At 30.5% G+C, this 20,539-nt stretch overlaps 1 protein-coding gene across 1 annotated transcript in view; it reads right to left on the bottom strand.

Annotated features, from left to right (window-relative positions):
* The window catches only part of LOC130444651 (uncharacterized), a 172,983-nt gene that overhangs the window by 14,685 nt on the left and 137,759 nt on the right, over nucleotides 1-20,539 (bottom strand). The window contains exons 3-5 of the mRNA XM_056779904.1: nucleotides 19,555-19,716; nucleotides 8,869-9,070; nucleotides 5,482-5,642 (exon numbers count right to left, since the gene is read on the bottom strand). Coding sequence (XP_056635882.1) covers nucleotides 5,482-5,642; nucleotides 8,869-9,070; nucleotides 19,555-19,710 — 519 coding nt within the window. The 5' untranslated portion in view covers nucleotides 19,711-19,716. The remainder of the gene's footprint in view (nucleotides 1-5,481; nucleotides 5,643-8,868; nucleotides 9,071-19,554; nucleotides 19,717-20,539) is intronic.

The raw sequence follows: 20,539 nt of genomic DNA on the forward strand, positions 1-20,539 counted from the left end.
TACCTACATCTATCTATCGTTTATTCATTTTTCCTAAAAAAATTGTAGGTGAAAACAAAACAATTGATTCTCATCATTGTGTTATTTTATAATGTAAATGAATTAAGTAATGCAGAATGTTTAAAAATTCTTTAACATTCCTTGTTATTGATATTAGTTTTTACTTTTAAACGAAATCAAATTCAAGACTCAAAATGAATTGAAAGTATTAACATCCTTAACGTTAATATGTAATACGAAACCCAATTATTTTACTTATTATTATTATTATTATTATTATATTATAATGGGACGGGTTTCAAGGTTATTTGTATATCTGAGGTAATATGTTAGGATGCGCATATTTGTGGATCGTTTTTTATAAATAAACCGGTTTTTTTTCTGTATAGATGAATTTGTTGCGAAAAATCATTTGAATGAATTCGGTTCTCACAGATCGCTCATTATATTACGTATAATTTTCTTTCTTTTAGAATAATTTTGAATTAGTCTCTTCCCAAAGTGTTAATTTTAAATAATCCCTCTTCCCAAAATAGTAACTGTCTTTGCGATATCATGTGATTTAATTGATAAGACACAACTGAACTATTAGGCACACAATTTAATCTCCATTCGTTGGTTGCGTTTTTAAAAGAATAGTTTGGTCTTAATTATTGGAGCCTTTAATCTTAATAATTGGGACTGAAACATATTATGGACGATTTAATATATTTTACTTCGATCGTTTTATAAGCTGAGTGAAACACTCATCAAATGATGAGTCGTGGGATGTTTTTTGAGTTATAGCAGAGCTATCGCCAAATAAATGAATGTAAACGCACAAACAGAAACAGTTTTTTCGTCTTGCAGGTTAATTTCGACCTACAATAACATACGCAATAGGGAATTTAATGGTTCAGAAAATGTACTAAAGTAAATTTGATATGAAACAATATGAAGATATGAAGGGGAAACGAAGTAAGACAAAGTTCAATTGGTATGAACATAATGATAATGAACTATCATAGAATTGAATGGAGGGAGGTAATTCAAGAAAAAGAAAAAAGATGCAAACACGACCATCGTTTGACTAGGTAGAGGACGAAATTCAGACAAAACTCTTGAGAAGTGAAAATACTTTTCTCGTACGAAAAATAGATGATGGGGATACAATCCTCTGTCTGAAAAGCCAAGGACAAAGAGAAATGAATTTCGAGATTAATTTGCACTACTTAGATGGATCACCTATACCAAATTTTCAACCGCCGATGAATTTTACAAGATTTTCGAATGAAAGACTATAACAAAACCGATAAATAAGTATAAAAGTTAAATACGGAATAACGGAATAGTTAAAACTAACAAATTTCAAAAATAGTGTCCTACGTTACTTTGATCTTATATTTAAATGAAAAAAAAACAAAATTCGTTATATATTTGGTTTAATCCAAACAACGCTAATTCTATTTCAGAAAACACATTCTAACTCTTTATTTATTTTTGAATATTCATCACAACTTGTTTAAACTTATTTAACATATAGAGAGTATCAAGTATATTACGAAGTATTATCTTTAATTTTTATATTCATTGAAAATTCACTACTTTTTGTATCATTTTTTTAAAAAATTTCATAAAAATTTAATTTTTGTTAGAACTTTGTTAATTTTTGTCCAAATAGTAAAAAATCAAATTCATTGGAATTTTTTTTAATTTCTTTCAAAAAATATTAAATACATTTTTTTTATAATATTTGATATTTTGCTAGTTTTGAGATCGTGAATAGTTAATATTTCTACAGTTATGGGATAAAATTATCCATTTCTGCACTAATTTTTAAGATTATATCCCCCCTAGAAGGGGTGGATTTAACCCCATAGACAATACCAGGTGTAAACATATTTTTAAAATCGATTCTGATTTTGACTTAGTTGTACACGTTGATATCAATTGGTTGCCGGGATCAAAAATCTTTGGATAGATTCCTAATTGACTGGACTATATATGTTACGTACTAATTGTTTCGATACCTCCTGTTCTGTCTAAAATATCGCAAATATTTGTTTTCGTATAAATTTTTGTATTGTTGTATGAAACTTATTTATCAACAAATGGCCTTTTGATACACTTGATTAAACAATATTACATAGAACCCCAAGTTCGGTAAATCGTGTCACGTAGAATAGCATGTGGGAACATATCTCTTGCTGTTCTATTATGAAAATCTTGTTCCAGTTTAACAACTTCATCCCGATGTTAGTTTATTATGAACGCACCATGCGGTCACGCATTAACTAGATATCTTCTCCATAAAATTAGAATCCAGGATAATAGATTTGATATCGATTAAATCATTAAATGTATCTACAATTATGTAATTTAGCTACACTTATACACCGATTTCTATTAGTTTTCTGTTAAATGGCACATGGTAATGGAAAAAACTGAAAAAAACGTCATCGTCATCGAATTGATCTATAGTTAAAAAAAATCTAAATTGGATGATCGGTTCACGGTGAATTGGTGTAAAATTGTGGTTAATTTTTGGGTGGTCGATTTTTGCAGGTCATTGCATTTTCCACGTACTTCGAGAAAACTTTTATTATTTTATTTCATATTATTATACGAAAAAAATTACTTTGTTTTCTTATTTTGAATCGTTAATTCAGCAGGCTAAAAAATAGTACAGTGAATGGAAATTTTTCCTACGAATTATAATCTACTGTTCAATATAAGAATCAAACTTAAACAGAAAGTGAAAATTGCACAATAAACAAAATTCTTATATTCTATTTTGTGTTTCTACCCAGAGAGTTAAAGCTATCAGGGGCAGATCCATGGAGGGCGATGGGGGCGATTCCTCCTAAGCTAACCATTATAAGTATTATATGTGACTCCTTTTTCTAGAGATTAACAACACTCGTATGCGTCTAATTTCATTTGTCGAAATTTTACATAAATTTGGGAGATAAGTTTTAATACTCATATAAACAAAACTGTTTTGAAATCTTAATTATTGTTTACCTGGAAAAGAATAAGGGAAACAGAGAAAAAGTTTCATAAATTTTATAGTAATTGATTTAGATATTTCACAGAAGATGAAACTTTAGTTGTCCAATGAAGAGCTGTAATATCTAAAGTTAAACCGCTAAACTAATTATATTCCTTATTGACTTGTCTAAACAGATTTTTAGTGTAGTGAGATCTTGAGTTTCTTGTTTATCAATACAACGTATCCGTATAGTGAATAACGTGGCTGGTCTTTGGGTTTTATTTGTAACAGTTGAGAGACGTCTTTATGAAAATTTTCAATACATAAATAAAAGGTATTATTTTAGAAACATTATAACGTTTAAGAAAAATGAGGTAAGTCTCTAATTCATTATAAATTTTTTCCATAAAAAACAAACATGTGTATTAATATGAATATGGATTAGCAGTGGAGCTGATACTCCTGTGAAGTGGCAAATTCTATCACCGGACTTAATCCTGTGAAAATTTGAATTAATCACCTTCAAAGTACTGCCTTTGGTTATCAGTATACGTTCCTTTCCATTTTAGAACGTTTTTAATTCTCGGAAAGAGCCAGAAGTTGCATGGTACTCACTCTGGGAAGTAAGGTAGGTGTGAAAAAACAGGAAGACTTTTAGCGTGCCAAAAAGGAAGAAAGGAGTATTTTCACCTTTCTTCACATATCATTTCGCAAATTCTATAGAACCCTCTAGTGGAATTCGGAGTTTACAGTTGTTCTATTTGGAACAAACACTGATCGGATTATGCCTCACAATTGAAAAAAAAACAATGCACCGACTGTTCGTCGTTCTTACTCACTTATGATCAATTTTCAATTGGTCATTCCTGTTGTTAATATTCTTTAAGCTATTACATCATCATATTAGACATATTTTACCACTCCATGTCTTCTTAGGAATTTTTCAACTGGATCAAAACGCAATGTTAATGCGTTGGTCAAGATTAAATGTTTAGAAAAAGTACGTTTTTGGTTTTGAGTCGCTCGTGAAAATATGAGTATGTCAATTCCATTTGTATTGCACATCGCAAACAATGGAACTGTTTGTTTTGTTGTTAAATGTTATTGATTATGAAGTTTTTACGCCATAACAATTTGACATGAATACTGATATCTGTAATGGTAAAATTTGTTTGAGGTAAAAGTTCTCTACGTTTTATAATTAGTATTTATTCTGTTTACTAAAACATTTTCACAGTCTGTTGAACTAAATAAATCGCATTATTAGGTAGCCATTTAAATAACAAGTTAAGCTGTTAACTGATATTAATTTACTAGTATCTTGGTTGAAGTTGATTGAAATATAAAAATAACCAACAAGCAAAATATACAGCAGTTTATCATGAATATTCATTGTCTAATTTTGTACTGCTACCAAAACTTTGTAATTAATACAATAGCTATTTTAGACAAGGTTAACCTCTATAATATATGAACTTAGTTTTATCCTGTTGTATCCGGCGACTAAAAGCATTATCGTGAACATAGAGATACGATTCAGATATTTTGATACGAAATATTCCTTTAAATACCTATATTATGCTCTAAATTCGATTGTTATGGTCTAATTCACAAAATCGGTGTAAAGTACAATTAGTGTAGGTTTCAATTTTTGTTAAATTTTCAAATAAAGCGTATGTTTGTGATAACCATATTTTTCGAATACGAAACACGAAATATCACATCCAAAATAATTTTTGAGTTGATATCAACACTATTTTCGCCATTTGATATTCAAATTTTTCTCAAAAAAGTAGTAAAATATCTCGTATGCAACTTCAAAATATAGAAATAAAATTTATACTATTATTAACACCAACTTTTTTACTTGAAAATTTTAAGTCAATCAAATGCCTTAACTTTGATAGGTTGCTATAAAAAAAACCTGAGTTTTTTGCGTCGCGTGACCTAACTGTCAGCTGTCACGTGCGGATGTCATAATATCAGAGGCATAAATTATTTTTTATGTCTAAAATTATTTTATATCAAGTTATATACCTCAACTTTTATTTCACCCAAACTATCTTTCCCAAAACGTAATATTTTCTTCTTACAGATAAAACTTCAGTACGTTTTAAAAATTGTCAAAAAAGCGTCAAAAGAAAAGGTTATGTCATGGTCACCTTAATTTCTTAGGTCACGAAATACCAAATCAAAATAAATGCTCATAAATACGTCAACAATTTTCGAACCGTATCTCCCAAGAGTTTGAATTAGTCTGGGAAAACTTATGAATTGCGAATTTTTTACGAAAAAAATTTCGGAAATAATTAACTCTAGGTAAGTTATATGATTATTTTGTGAAAATTTTGTAAAAATGCGCTAATAATAATTTTCAGTTAAGTTATTCTTCGCTGTAGTAAATATAAGTACCTCGAACGATATAAAGGACATGTCGATATTTAATGGCAAAAAGTGAAAGTTAGACACGTGTGTAAACATATTATGAATAATGAATGAAAAGTACTTACCCTAGGTATGATGTACTCGATATCGGAAAGTTGTTCGTGTGATCCTCTAAACTTTTTATTCCTGGGTTTTGAAACGAATTGCATTGAACAAAAAGCGAATTGACAATCGATAAATGAAACCACAAACACCACTGCGGCTGCCACTCTCGACACGAAACAAGCTGAAAGTATAGATAAACAAGTAACGAATTTATTCAGTCATAATTATTATTAAATTTGAAAGAGACGAGGATATCTCTGTGTCGGGTATGCAATAAACTAGTGAATCACGACGTTTTACTTGAGTTGATAAGTTGGCCCGAGGGTCCGACGGAGCTTTTGCCTTTGTGTGACCTTTATAAATATTTTTAAATGTACCTATTCAATAGCCGGTTTTGAAAAGGTTTGGTCCATCTCCGTACAACGAACAAATCAGTGTCGTGTGATTGAGTGGGAAGAAGTACGCAAAAAGACACAATTGTATTTATGTATATTAAATCATTACTAATCACAATGGTGAATTATCATATATTTTGTAATTGCGCGTGGGGAATATATTTATGAATACCGTATGTTCAAAATACGGGGAAAGTACGATTTCCGTTTTAACAGGATTAGGCCAAAATAAATCGAAAATGAAGAATGAAATTTTTTGATATCTCGCTTCGTTTTCGAGATATCGATACTTAAAGTTATAATAAAACGTTAGTTCAAAATTCGCTTTATTGAACAGATGGCGTTCGTTTCAAATGAATATTTTATCACCTCAAATTCAATATGAATCTTGTAATTCAATAAAAAACGATTTTTTATTTAATTTTTATATTATTTACCCTGATACTCCAAAATTATATTGAAAAACCAGATTTTTATAGGAAAATGAGCCATTTTTGATAACTTTCATCACTCCGTGTTGAATATAACTTAACATACGATAAATACATCAATAATTTGATGTTTTTCATAAAGAATTGTCGGTTGTTTTTCATTATTGATAAAATAAAAAAGATATTTAATGATTGTTTGAAGATTTAATTAGTAATTTAATAAATAATAAAAATATCCTTTTTCCAGCATGTTCTGAATGCTTTCCAAAGTGTATTTATTTTCGAAGCCCCCCCTCCCCAAAATAATCCAGACGCGAAGAAAATTTTTTTTGACAATTTTGGCTATAAAAAATTCACGATTTTTGAATTTTTTGCACTCAAAGTGCACCACCAGAAGGTTAGGTTGGGTTAGGTTAGATTAAATTAGGTTAGGTTAGTTAGGTTAGGTTGATATATACAAATATTAAATAAAAATAAATTTTTCCAACTTCAAGTATCGATATCTCGAAACAAATATTAAATAAAAATAAATTTTTCCAAATTCAACTATCGATATCTCGAAAACGAAGGAAGATATCGAAAAATTCCATTCTTCATTTTCCATTTGTTTTGGGTCGATTTACTAAACGGTATAATCAAATCCAGGCGCCACGGAAAACGTACTCATCCCCAAAATACTAACGCTATTTATAAATGTTTTTATGGGCAAAGTTATGACATAAAATGTCTAATTAGCAACCAAAAAGTTAATCACAAAAGGACTTTAGTATCAATTAGTTTAGAATTTGCTACCAGAGGACAGAATATTTATAGCTTCCCCCTAAGTCCTTAAATATTTGGTATCATGATTTTTTATGTATTATATTGGGGAAAAACCAAACTAACTAAAATATGATATGAAAAGGCTAAGGAAACTGGGCGAAACATATAATGGGTCTTCTGCTCCGAGTGACATATATTACAAGGTGGTGTATATTGAAATTCTTCTTGAGATATTTGTACAATACACTTTTCAAAACTGACAAACATCAAATTAAATAAAAATGAAATGACAGTTCCTGCCTACTTGGTTACAACGCCCATAATAAGACGTTGTTGGTATCGTTTCTCATTATTTCGTTACTAGTTCAATAATGAGCGTTCATTATTTTCCTAGTAAAATGTTATTTCTACGATCTGTGCTACCGAAAATAATACAGATATTATTATATACTTGAAGAAAAAAAAAAGATTTATTGCATGTGACTCTAAAATGTGGAAGAGAAAGTACAGCAGTCTTCAAATCCTACTAAACACAATTACAATTGTGTAGTTTTTGAATTTTTCTTCATTAGCTAGCACCAATTTTCTGTACACTTGATGGTCTATTTCATTTCACATCAATTTTTAAATCTGGTCAATATAATTTCCTACATTTTAATCGATATAATCAGTAACAAATTCTACTACCTCCATTGTAACGGAAGTGTACAATCTAGTTCATAATTTGACATTTCGTTTAAAAAATATTGACTAACATCAATAAAATCAAAAACTTCACAATTTAATTTTGAAAATACATGTTTAATTAACATATTTTATACAATTTATACGGATTTGAAAAAAAATTTCATGTTTTATACTTCGTGAAAGAGAAGTAATAAGAAAAAACGAAGTAAATAACCTACAGAATTATCATAAATGTGTGATTTTTCCTCCCAATAGAACGATATAGTATGATTCTCTATATATATAAAGTAGCTCTACTGCTTTCCTCCACCTATTTTTGTTCATGCTTCATGTCAGTTCTCTATTCCTATTCTTTCTAAATCTTCTCTACATGCTTCTATCCATGTTTTCCTTGTACGTACGCCCTCTTTTCTCGTCCGTTCTGGCTATATGCTCCATCCAACAGGGTCCTTTTGCTCTCACCACATAACTCATCTCAGCTGACAAGACAGTCCTTTGATCTCTGCGTTCATTCTTCTTCTCCACTCGATGTGCTCTTGCACACCTTTGAAAATCCTCCTTAGTACCTTTCTCTCCCATGTGTTTATTTTGTTTTCTTTTTTTTTGTTCATGATCCAACTGCCATACAAAACCATTGATTGTATAACTGTCTTGTAAATGCGGCTCTTGAAATATCTCTGGATCTTAATAGTCCTCCTAGTCTTTTGCCAATTTCCCTGGTTCACCTCCTTCGTTTGTCACTGACACTTCCATGTATTCGAACACCTAGACTTTATCAAATCTATACTTCTTATTTTGCTCTTTCGTCACTTTCAATTGGTTGCAGCTATTCAGATCCTTTCCCATCTCCATATATTTGGTCCTTTGTTCATTTATGAGCAGTCCATATATTTTTTCTTCCTTTTCAAAGAGTAGGAACTATTTTTCTAGATCCTTTTTCTTTTTCATTTATGAAATATTAGAATAAATACATTACTTAACTAGCTTGTGTAAAAAGTAGAGAATTTAATCAGAAAAAGTATGATGGGTATACATTTTTCTAAATGTATTCAACTATTTATTTTCCTTATTTATAAATACCTACGAAAATTGAGTTTGCTATTTTGTTTTGTAATGAAGAAAATAATCTTACCGTATTCTATGAGCAGATAATTACTATATTTTCTAAGTATCTTCGACATATCAGTAGTGTAAAACCAGTACTCAGTCACAATTATATTCACAATAGTTATTGTAAGAATCGAAATGGCTAAATAGAGCAAAATTTCCTGCCTTCTTGGAGATAGAACGCCTATACACGCTATAATTCCTCCACAAATTCCAATAATAATGTTCTGAAACAAAAAATAATTATTATAAATTGAAGTTTCAGTTTCAGAATTAATTAAAAAGATTATAATTGTATTAATTCCAAAGTACATGAATTTTTTGTAAGATTTCTACTAACAAAACGTTCAAATATACAAAATTAGCTTCCAGCTTGCACAAATATGTATATTTATTCTTCTTTGAATCAACATTTAACTAATGAATTATTCAAATGTTGTTTCATAAGGAGTATTTTCTTAATTAACTCGATATTCCGTATTCTACAAAAATATGTTGAGTAATATAAAATAAATAGAACACGGTTAAGTGAAGCTATGGAAATCTAATAAATTAAATCACGAGAATATAAATACTTTTTTTTTCGTTTCTACATTTGGAAGTTTAATATTCAAAAGCACCATAAACTTCTGCAACCTATTGTTTTTATTATACTTCGGTTTTCTATTCAATGTTGTCAATGTTCTCGTTCTATTATCGCTTCCTACGTAGTGATCATTCTTTAACGTTTCCTGTCTTATTTTTCGTTTCTCTACATGTTCAAAATTTCAGAGATAAGTCATAAAATGTGAGGTGCTACTTGGTTAAGTATGGGAATAGAAAGCAAATATGGTAACGCTCTATCACAAAATTATAATTATATTTACTTTAATATGTATATGAAATTAGAACATATATTTCACCTTTCATTCACCGCATCTCTCAAATTCAAATTCTCTTTTTTTTTATATGATTTTCAAGCTATATATTTAGGTTCCCAAGCCTTTGAAAGATTTGAAATTGAACTTATTCAAATAATAATGTAAGGAAGAGAATGTTTAAGACATATTAATTTTTTAGAAACGATTCAAGTTTTTTTTATTTCTATAGTATTATTTCAGTCAACTGAAAGTATTGATTTTTTCTAATAATATCTATCATAAATTTCTTTTTTTTTTAAATTTTTTTTATGTTTGTTTCTAAATGTTCTTGATGTTAGGTCTCTTGTGTTTCAAAATTAGTTTCTTTAATAATTTTTAACAGATACAAAAATCGATTTTATTCATCAATGTAATCTCCTCCAAGAGTAATATAATCATTCTAACGCTTTTCTAACTTCTCGATGCCGTGCTTGTAGAAGGATTTATCTTTTGCATCCAAATAGGTTTCAGTTTCAGCAATTGCTTCTTCATTTGAGGGGAATTTCTAAGCGGTGAGCATTTTTTTGAGATCAGCGAATAGCCAGTAGTTACTAGGGGCCAGATCTGGACTATACGGTGGATGAGGAAGCAATTCTAAGTGTAATTTATTCAATTTAAACATCGTTGCCATGACTTATGAATCGATCTAACAACTCTATGTAGTATTTGCTATTGATTGTCTCTCCCTTTTGGAAACAGCCGATGAACAATATACCATGCGCATCCCAAAATACTAAAGTCGTAGCATTTGGACGTGTTTCACCGGCTGCAGTCCACTCAGATGATGATCGTTTTGATTCCGGAGTGAAGTGATCTGATTTATTAGGTGTAAACATGGCCAAACGCTGCTCTAAATCATCAACACGTTGTTGTTTTTGATCGACTACGAGTAAACGCGGCACTTTTCTTCGATAATAGCTTTCTCATGGTCAAAAGTTCATGCATAATTGTAAACACACGCCTTCTGATATATTTTGCATTACATATTGAACTATCAAAAAAAAAACAAATTATAGGTTATTGGAATTTATTCAGTAATACTCATTCTTGGTTACTAGAAAGTTGAAATAGCTAATTTTTCAATTTATAGTCTGTTTTGATTTAACAATTATTTTCATTTGCGCACGTGCAAGTTCATCATAATCACAGTTATACATATCTAACTCTCAATTTATTTTCAGATATGCTACTGTAGAACACAATACTATTATTTTTGAAACAAAGATATTTTGTACAACATTATGTCAATAGTAAAACCCTTTGCCTACACCAATGGTCTTAGCAGTATTATGCAGGTAGATGATACCAATGCGATTACAAACAGGTATCTGAGCTGACAATGCATTTCTGGCTGCCTAATCGTTTTACAAATATTTTTAAAGGTAGTTCAAAGAGGATGAAATTTATTTTAGGTATGTTGAGATTTTGATGTAAAAGATATTTCATATTAGAATCTGTGTCGTGGGCGGTGAGAAGAAATCGTTACTAGATAAAAATCTTAATGCATTCTACAAAAAAAAAATGTGGTAAAAAAACAAATCATCAAATTATTTCCATTTGTGCCGATTATGAATCGAGGTGATTTGTTTTAAAATTAAAAGCAGAGAGGACTTAATATTTTAAGTACTCCGTTGAAAACATCCTTTCGTGACGGTTTATCCACACGAAATTGGTATTTGTTGTAAAAAACGTGTTACTTTTATGTTCATGTCATTGTAAATGTTATAAGTAATATGAGTTTTGCTAATTGTAGTAATAAATAAAAAAATACTATTCAACAAATCCTTATTATAAAATTCAGTCACGGAGGTGATGATCAATAATTACCTCTTTGGATATTTACAGGGTGGCCAGATAAGAATACAAAATACTGTATCTTAGAAACTATTAGTAGATTATTTGAAAGTGAAAAAAGTCACTTTAGCAAAGTCGTCTTTTGGGTAATGGGGGAGAGAGCAAAGGTGGCAAATTGTATCTCTCCCACACGATCCAAAATTTCCCGCAAGGGAAAAAGCAAAATAGGAATTGAGTAACTAGCAATTACGCAATGATTTTAACACATCAAACGTCACACAATTATTTTAAAAATATCGTCTTTCGTACTGAAAGCAACAGGTGGCATTAGTAATGTTGACAAAAATGTTTTCTTAAAAACAAAAAACAAATTGGAAAATTACTCGAAAACAACCAGTCCGATAAGACAAATTAGTTGAATTTGGAAAGAAAATAAATCAAAACCAAAATTGAGGTTTTTCACATTTACAATTTTACATGGAACTCAACTGCTAGTAAGTTTCACCTTAATTTCTAAAAATAACTGCAACAACTAAGCTGTATTAGTTTCTGCAGTCTTGATACAGAAGTCTCTATTATGAGCGTTTTCTTATTGAGAACGTGGCAATGAAATACCAAAGTAGACTATAACTTTAATATATTTTCAGAGTTTTGGAATACTGGTGTTTCATTGCCACGTTCCCAATAAGAAAACGCTCATAATATAGCTGGCAAAGACTTCGTTACAATTCACATACAAATATGGAATACTTCCAAACCATCTCAAGAACTTATTTTCAATTAGCTGTTAAAAATTTAAAATCCTAACCAAAAGTGAAAATGGCGAAAGAATATAACAGAAGATGCTTCCTACTACAATGTCGAAAAAAGAAAATATTTCCCACCTTTCTACAGAATAATATCAAGCATATTGAAAAAATACTCATACCCAAAAACAAGAGACCAACAAACAGACGATGAATACATCGAAAGCTCAGAAAATATGAAATATATAAGTTAGTCTTCTTTGGTGTTTCATTGCCACGTTCCCAATAAGAAAACGCATGGGAATGTGGCAAAATTAAACACTTAATTGTAATAACTCTAATATATTCCGAGCTTTCAAATACTTATGTATTCATTGTCTGCAAATCAATTAGTTAACAATTGGGGTGTAATAAATTTTGTTATATCTTAAAAACAATATTATATACATATCTTCAAAATTGAATATTCAAATTGACGCTGAATAACGTATTAATTCAATTCTGATTCAAAATGGAATATATGTAATGAAATTCTCTGTCGTGTTCTAGGTTGCATTTCGTATTTTGTGCTAAAGTTCCTTCGGTTACTTTATGGACAAATTTTAATGAAACACTCTGTAGAGATATATTTAGAAGCACGTGATGGTAATAAATTGCAGCAGTATAAGAATTTATATTATTTAATTAACAATCCACGCTTTTGTGAGAAATATTGCAATTATCTATGATGCAATTATGTTTTAAAAATTAAAGGCGCATTTCGAAAATATATTGGTCATTGACAAAATAATCGTTGTTTACAGGTCAGCTCTATTTGTAATAATGTCACGAACCAACAAACTTAAAATGCATATAATATACAGAGTTATGTCACATCATTTTTATTATAATGGTTCCTTTAACCGAAAGAAAAAGGATAAAAATTATACTTATGGTTAGTTACGGCGATAGACTGCGAAATCATAAAGAAATATGTGCTTTATTTAACTCCAGTTTCTAGAAGCAAACCAAGAAGAATTATTGCGAAATTTAATGAACCAGGAAGCTTGAGGGATGCTGCAAGACCAGAAATAAGCGATGTTGCAAAGTTATAAGGCCTTAAGACAAAATTTTCGTCGTTTGTGATGAAGTTTTCAAAGAATGAAAAATGCACCCAAACAAAGTTCAATTTACTTGTTCACGAACTCTCAGAAAATGATCTGGACAGACGTTAGGAATTTTGTGAAATCTTCATTAGGCACGTTGATGAAAATTTCAATTTTCTTCAACTGGTATAGTAAATCGACAAAATTATCGCTACTGACATCGGTAACAAGACAAAACACACACAACGCTTCCAAAAATTCATGTTTGAGTAGAATTCGTCAGTGAAAGATTTATTTATTTATAACAGGAGAATTTTGGATCCCAGTACGTGATTCCAGCAATACGGTGCACCATTGATGTTAGAAGGTTTCTGGATAACCAGTTCGAGGATAGAAGGATTGGAAGACGTGGATTTATGAAGTGGTCACCTAGGATATCTGATCTTATACCTCGATTTCTCTCTGTAAAGACATTTAAAAAGTATGTCTATATTAACCAATCAAAAAATTTAAAAGACTTTGTGGAACGTATAAGACATGAAATGACTCGTATAACTCCGCATGAAATGTAAATCAGATCTACCATCGTCTTGAATAATTCCAGTAAGAAAACTTGGTTTAATAGACTGTTTATTCGAAAGTTATAACTAAAATTAAGTTTATTTCGATTAGAGGCTAATTCGGGCGACCTAGCTGACCAAAAGTCATAGTATGGAAGCATTCGTGTTAGAAAAATATGGTTTCTATGAAGATTTAGAATTGTGTTTGGGTTGGTGATGGATTATAGAAATCTTCTAAAAAGTCCAACTCACCAGTTGACGTTGTTAACTTCACGATTCCACGTAACTCACGATCATGCGCCTTTGATTAAAAAAGAGCTAGATCCTTCAAGTTTTTTCAATAAAATGGATAAGATACTGACAACGATACTATCATACTCATTATTTTAATATTGCGAGGGCAATTCAAATATGATTGAGACAAACGCTTTAGATGGCGCGCCTGTATGTTTTGAAGGTTGCAACTTTTTTTATATGTTAGCTGAGACCCTAACTAACAGTGTGGTATAGTTTTACATTTCAAGCGCGTGCTACGACTATGAGTGAACGTCAAATTCCGAACGCCGTTGGGCAACGTATTGTCATTCGTTTTTTGGTATGGAAAGGAATTAAAAACACGAAAAAACCATTACGGAATCAATTCGGTGGTAATTGCCTGAGTAGGTCTGCTGTATTTAAATGGGCCAGAGCGCTTAAAGATGGCCGCCGAGAATGAGCCGCATGATCGTTGGCCAGGAATCAACATCCAACATTGGCGTAGAACAACTCATCTTGGAGTACCATAGGATAACTGATCGAAAATTTCGGATCTACTCGGCATTAGTATTGGTAGTGTAGAGTCTATCGTCGATGCAAAATACTGGTGCGCCGCTTGCTAACGCAATACGAAGCAAAGGTGTCATCTAAGATTATGTTTGGACCACTGAAAGAAGCCCTTGGTGGTCAAAAATCAATATCGACGAAGAGGTAGAGGAGTTTTTGCACACATGACTATATTATTTGCTTTCGGAGAAGTAGTAAAAATGTGAAACTAAAGAGGAGGTTTCACCTAGGAAAACTATACATTTTTTAAATATTTTGGATGATAAATAAATGTGTTAGGGCGTTTATCTCGATTATATTTGAGCCACCCTCGTAAATCAACTTTTTCTGGTGTACAATTAAACATTTTTATAATTTGAATTTTAATAAGATAACAAGAATATTTTACCTTTTATCGCCATCAACGGAATTTATTATTTTTTGAAAAACTTGAAAGTAAAATCGGTATAGGTAAGAGCATATTTTACTTAATTTATAAAAATAAAATAAAATTTTCAATGAGAATGATCGAAATTGGTAATTTCAAAACCATAATTATTCAGAAAAAATTCCAAATTCCAATATTTTCCAAAAAATAATCCAAATTAAAAATACTTTTCACCCCTTAGGAAACTCAAGAGGTAGTTCTAACTGCTAGAGGAATGGAAGAAGTTTGAAAATACGAAAACAATTCAGTTCCCTGTAGATTAAAATTTATACGTTTTGGCATTTTTCTGAATGTTTCCTACTGCAAATGTTAGTTTCGTAAATATTTAGTTTCAAATGTAATCATACATTAATTTAAAATATGGTGAAGGTGCTAAGGTAACAATAATTATATGAGTAGGTGTAACTTTTGCTCTGCCCCTGACCAATATATGAGTCAAAATAATCATTGTAAATTATCATGGTAGAAACTTGTAGATCTGATCCAGTTTACAAGAGTTGACCCCAACAAATAATTCCACAAAAATTTGGTAGATAGATTAGGGGAATCTGCAATACCACATAACATAGTGGTGTCGTGAGTTTAAATGTCTTATACAGAGCATTCAAAACTGCAACCACGTACAAAAATGATGAAAAGTCCATTACGCCTGATTGCAAGCTCAAAGTGTGACTATTAAACACATAATTAAAGATTAGAGTTTCTTTTAATGCATTATATAGAGATATAGAGAACATCGATCTTCGCCACAGCCGAAAAAACTTAAAATGCAACCATATTTTGGGACACTGAAAGCGTGATTTTTGTAGATAAACTAGTCAAAGGTAACCACAATTACAGGTGCTTATTATGTTAAATTATAATTATAGAATTATTAAAAAATAAATGCTTAACAAATCAATTAATTGATATGAAAAATAACATTTTTGTACAATTGTCAAAAAAACTTGATATTTTTGCATTTCAATTTAAACTTTTTGCACTGTCAAAATAATTTACAAAATAAACATTACAAATATTACTTTCTAAGAGATTTATTTTCAACAGAGTCAACTATTAACTGATTATTATTGGGATAATAATTGACAGTGAAGTTTGAGCAATTACTAAACAGAAATTACCGAAGACGTTCCATGTTGCTGGTGATCAGGAACGTTAGATATTTCTTGAAGAGTTGCTTCCACAATTTTATCCGATATATTCCTTTTTTTGGAAGAAGATCGACAATTCAATATTTTGTTAGAAATCTCAATTATGTTGTTCAAACTATATTTTGTATATACCAGATTTCCAGCCACTTGGCTTATTTCTTTTCAAGACAATAGCTGTTGAAAAGCGATAACTTTTTAGGACAAAAAACCACGTCCAGATGACTTTCAGACGATGTGAATTTATATGCACATTTGTACAAAAATTTTTGTTTGTATTTCGTGTTGTCCTGGCACTTTCAAAGGAATTTTTAGTCTAGACCTGTGGTCTCGGCTAAAAATTAATACTCTCATGTGTCATTAAAAAAACGCATTTTACGCATCTATGCAAAAGAACTATTTTTGTTCTGAAAACTAATATACCAAGGAATTTCGTTTAAAAGTTCGAAAAGAAGGACAACGTTCAAAGGTACTTTTTATGAAAATACATTGTTTCCTAGAGCTCTCGTTTTGTTTTGAAAATAATATAAAAAGACAAAAATATAATGATCACCTGATTTCATATTTCATATGAACTGTTTAAATAGATACAAAATATTTGATGTTTTTTGGTTGTGTTAACAATTTCATCATAACGATTTATTATTTAAACGGCGTTCAAGGTGTCACTTATTCCGCTAAGGGATACCCACTGTAGATTTAGGTCCTGCTAGCGGTTGAGTGGTTATAAGCTTGACCAGATCGTCAGCAATTTTACTGTCCCTAAGTCTTCTCTGTATAGATATCCCGAACAGAGCAAGGTAAATGTAAAACAATAGCTAAAGAACCCTAACGATGTAAACTGGTACTAGATAACAAAATAATTGACCAAGTAATTTCATTCAAATATTTCGAGGGTAAAATTACAAGCGCTGTGTTCCTAGAAGTCAAAAAAGCCGTAGAAATATCTGGAACATCGTATCTGGAGAAACGAGCATTCATTTAATGTTTAGAAATTATGTGTAAGACCACGGCGCAATACGATGGAACATCTGTAACACAGAAAATCCTAAGAAGAGCTACAAAGGGAAACATTGGCTGACAGGCAGAAGAATGCAGTAATCAAAGGAAGTGTCAAATAAACTTAGTCAGATGGATCAGGTAAGACGAAGGAAATTACTATAATACAGGCAGAATAACCAACGGAAAAGATATATAGGACGGTCATAAAAATGATGAAGAAACAGTAAGAAATCCATATCACAGAAAATGTATTTCCAGATATTTAAATCTCCAATGATTACTGAAATGATTTGATTACAATTTTTCGGTTCTTCTGAACGTAGTCAGTAGTCTATTAGACATCAAGCAAATACTTGTTCTTTAGATAAAGAAAAATATTTTGAATAATATACTTTTTTGTTTATATGTAAGTGCTTTTATTGAAATAATAAAATTATAAGTCCTAATTGATGTTACCAAATAGGTTTAGAAGGATTTTTAATCTTACTTGCCTATAACAACATCTCAAATTATTTCGGATACATCCTGTACAGTATTTATTTAAGATAATCGATTGAAAATGGTGCAAATCTTTTTCATAAAATCAAATCAGTATTAATAGCCTTTTTTTTTGATTAAAAAGTTTATATTTATTATTACATCAACGTTCATAGTAAAAGTATCTTTGACCGTATTTTATGATTGATTACGTTAAATAACCTCGTATTACTATTAAACCTTGATGATTTCTTAACTTGATTGATATCATTCTTTTATGTGGTGTAAATAAAATTTTGTGCATTTTTGCGTGAATTTAAAAAACATGCTTCACCCTCATGTGCCACTATAAAAAGAGAATAATAATTTGTATGAACTGTGTTCACAGATGTATTTTCTCACAATAAACTTCAGTCTCTTTTACTTTAAAGGTTAACACTGATTTAGTTAAATAGGGAATTATCTAAATAATGGCGATTTTTTTGAAACCAAATTTATATGCTTTTAGTTTTAATGAAGTCTTTAACACGTTGACTGCTACGGCAAGGTTCAGAATTGCGTTTAAAATGACAATTTGATTTAATTACATTATATTATTAGAAACTCAAATTCTAGTGAATAGTTATCACAAAAAGCATAAAAAAAGGTGTTACGAATTATCTCGTAGTTGGCTTCTGTAACATCTCTTCGCGGAAGCCAACTACGTGTTAATTCGTACGCTGACACGCACAAACACGATTCGATTTGTCGCTTCTCTAAAGCTAAATCATATATAAACGTCCATAGTCGTCAGCAGTATCTCAGATATTGTCGAATTATTATAATTATCAAGAATCCAATATGGATAAGAAAAGAGACCACTGACTCAAACTTGAGTACTATGGAAATCTAAGAAAGACTATTAGATGGTTTCATTACGTATTTTAGAGATATTTATATACAAAGCTCACAAAATTTTTCAAAAAGTAACTACTTCTAAAATAAAACTGATCAAGTTCAGAGAAGAATTCGTCGTCGCGTTGATTGGAGAAGAGATTCAACCAGTTTCGAAAAAAATGAAATTGCAAGAGCTTCATTATTTAGAGAGTCTACCACCTAGCAAAAAAAAACGTCCGACAAAGCCATGTCGTATATGTACCCAAGCAAAAAAACGTAGAGAAACGTATTATTTCTATCCAGCATGTAAAGAAAAGCCAGCCCTTTATGTGGAAGATTGCTTTAAGAAGTTCCACAAATAATAAAATATTATTGTATTTCGTTTTTCGTTTAATATTTCCTAAGATAACTGATAAAAATAATAAAGAAGTTTAAAACAGATGGTTGTGTGTGCTCTCTCTATGAATAAGAAGTTCTTATGAAAAATTCTTGACTTCCATTACAAAATTATTACCTAGTATGTTGTAAGCAAAGTTCTAAACATAAAGAATAAAAAGTCCTAGTTCTTCTCGCATTTCGTAACTCCAAATAAGGTTGGATATTGCATCAAAGAAAAGTTTGAACGTTCATTTTCTTAATGTAATTTGCAAAGTTAGAAATAAATTTTAAAATTGAATTCCTTGATATTTATTACAAGTAGATTCATAAATGCCTTCAAATCATTCCCATTCATAGTAAAAACAAATAGTTTTTACTTGCTCCTGTAAAGGAGTTACGCGTTCTGATAATTAGGCCGACGATATGCCACACATAGAATCGATTTTATTAAAATTGCCGTTCCGATAATTCCTTAATATCAAAAATTTGTAACTTACCCATGTTCCTGCGACCAAGACTGCATAGATGTGGATTTCAGGTACCGAAATCAGGAAAAATATTCCTGCCATCAGTTGAGCAGCACCACATACAATGTAAAATGTACTCCATATTACTTGTAGTGCCGTCCACAGACGTCCACATCCTAGGCACATTACGCCCTGAAATAAAATGAAAATTATCATCAACTATATTAAATCTTTTTCGTCTAATGAATCTAAGATCATACACATAACATAGTAGTATGTATTTAATCTCCAGAAAACGTAATTTGTTTGTGATTTGTAGAAAAGTGATGTACGGAGGTTGCTCCACCCTTAAGGTTAACAAAAAATAAGCACTAACCAATGGGAGTCGAAAGAAAAATTGTTCAATCTCTGCAAACCACTGATTTGCAGCAATTTACCAATGGACCCATAACTCATCCATTTTCAGTCAGATTCTTTGTTACCAATCGTGAAGATATTTTTTCACGTGCAGTTCATCAGTAAAGTATATTGTGTACTAAATGGTATGAGAGACTCCAACTTCATCCATTTGTCAAACTTGTAATACCACGTAACGAATTTTTTTAACATTTTCTAATGCATTATACTTTAGAACTAATAGTATTAAAAACTAAACTTCATTTGTTTGCATTTTCTTTTTATTAAGTCGCCTTAAGTAATCGTAGGCAGTCATACCAGGAAAATGGTGATAAGAGAATATGGTAATTTAAAATTTTTTTTTATTTTATTTATACCCTCGTTTTGTGACTCTAGAAAATCGAAAAATTATCCGATTTCGATGAATTTTGTATTAAATTCTTTGTTTTTACGAAAGATTTACGAAAAAAATTAAGTATAAAATTACCGACACTATATAATAACACAGTATAACACCATAACCTTATAGGATTTTTGGTGCCTCGGGAGTACATTCCTCCATTATTTCTCTATTTTTTTCTTGGGTATAATGGTGTACTCAAGTTTAATCTACTATTAC

Source organism: Diorhabda sublineata, chromosome 5, assembly GCF_026230105.1.
Source record: "Diorhabda sublineata isolate icDioSubl1.1 chromosome 5, icDioSubl1.1, whole genome shotgun sequence".
NCBI classification, from domain to species: Eukaryota; Metazoa; Arthropoda; class Insecta; order Coleoptera; family Chrysomelidae; genus Diorhabda; species Diorhabda sublineata.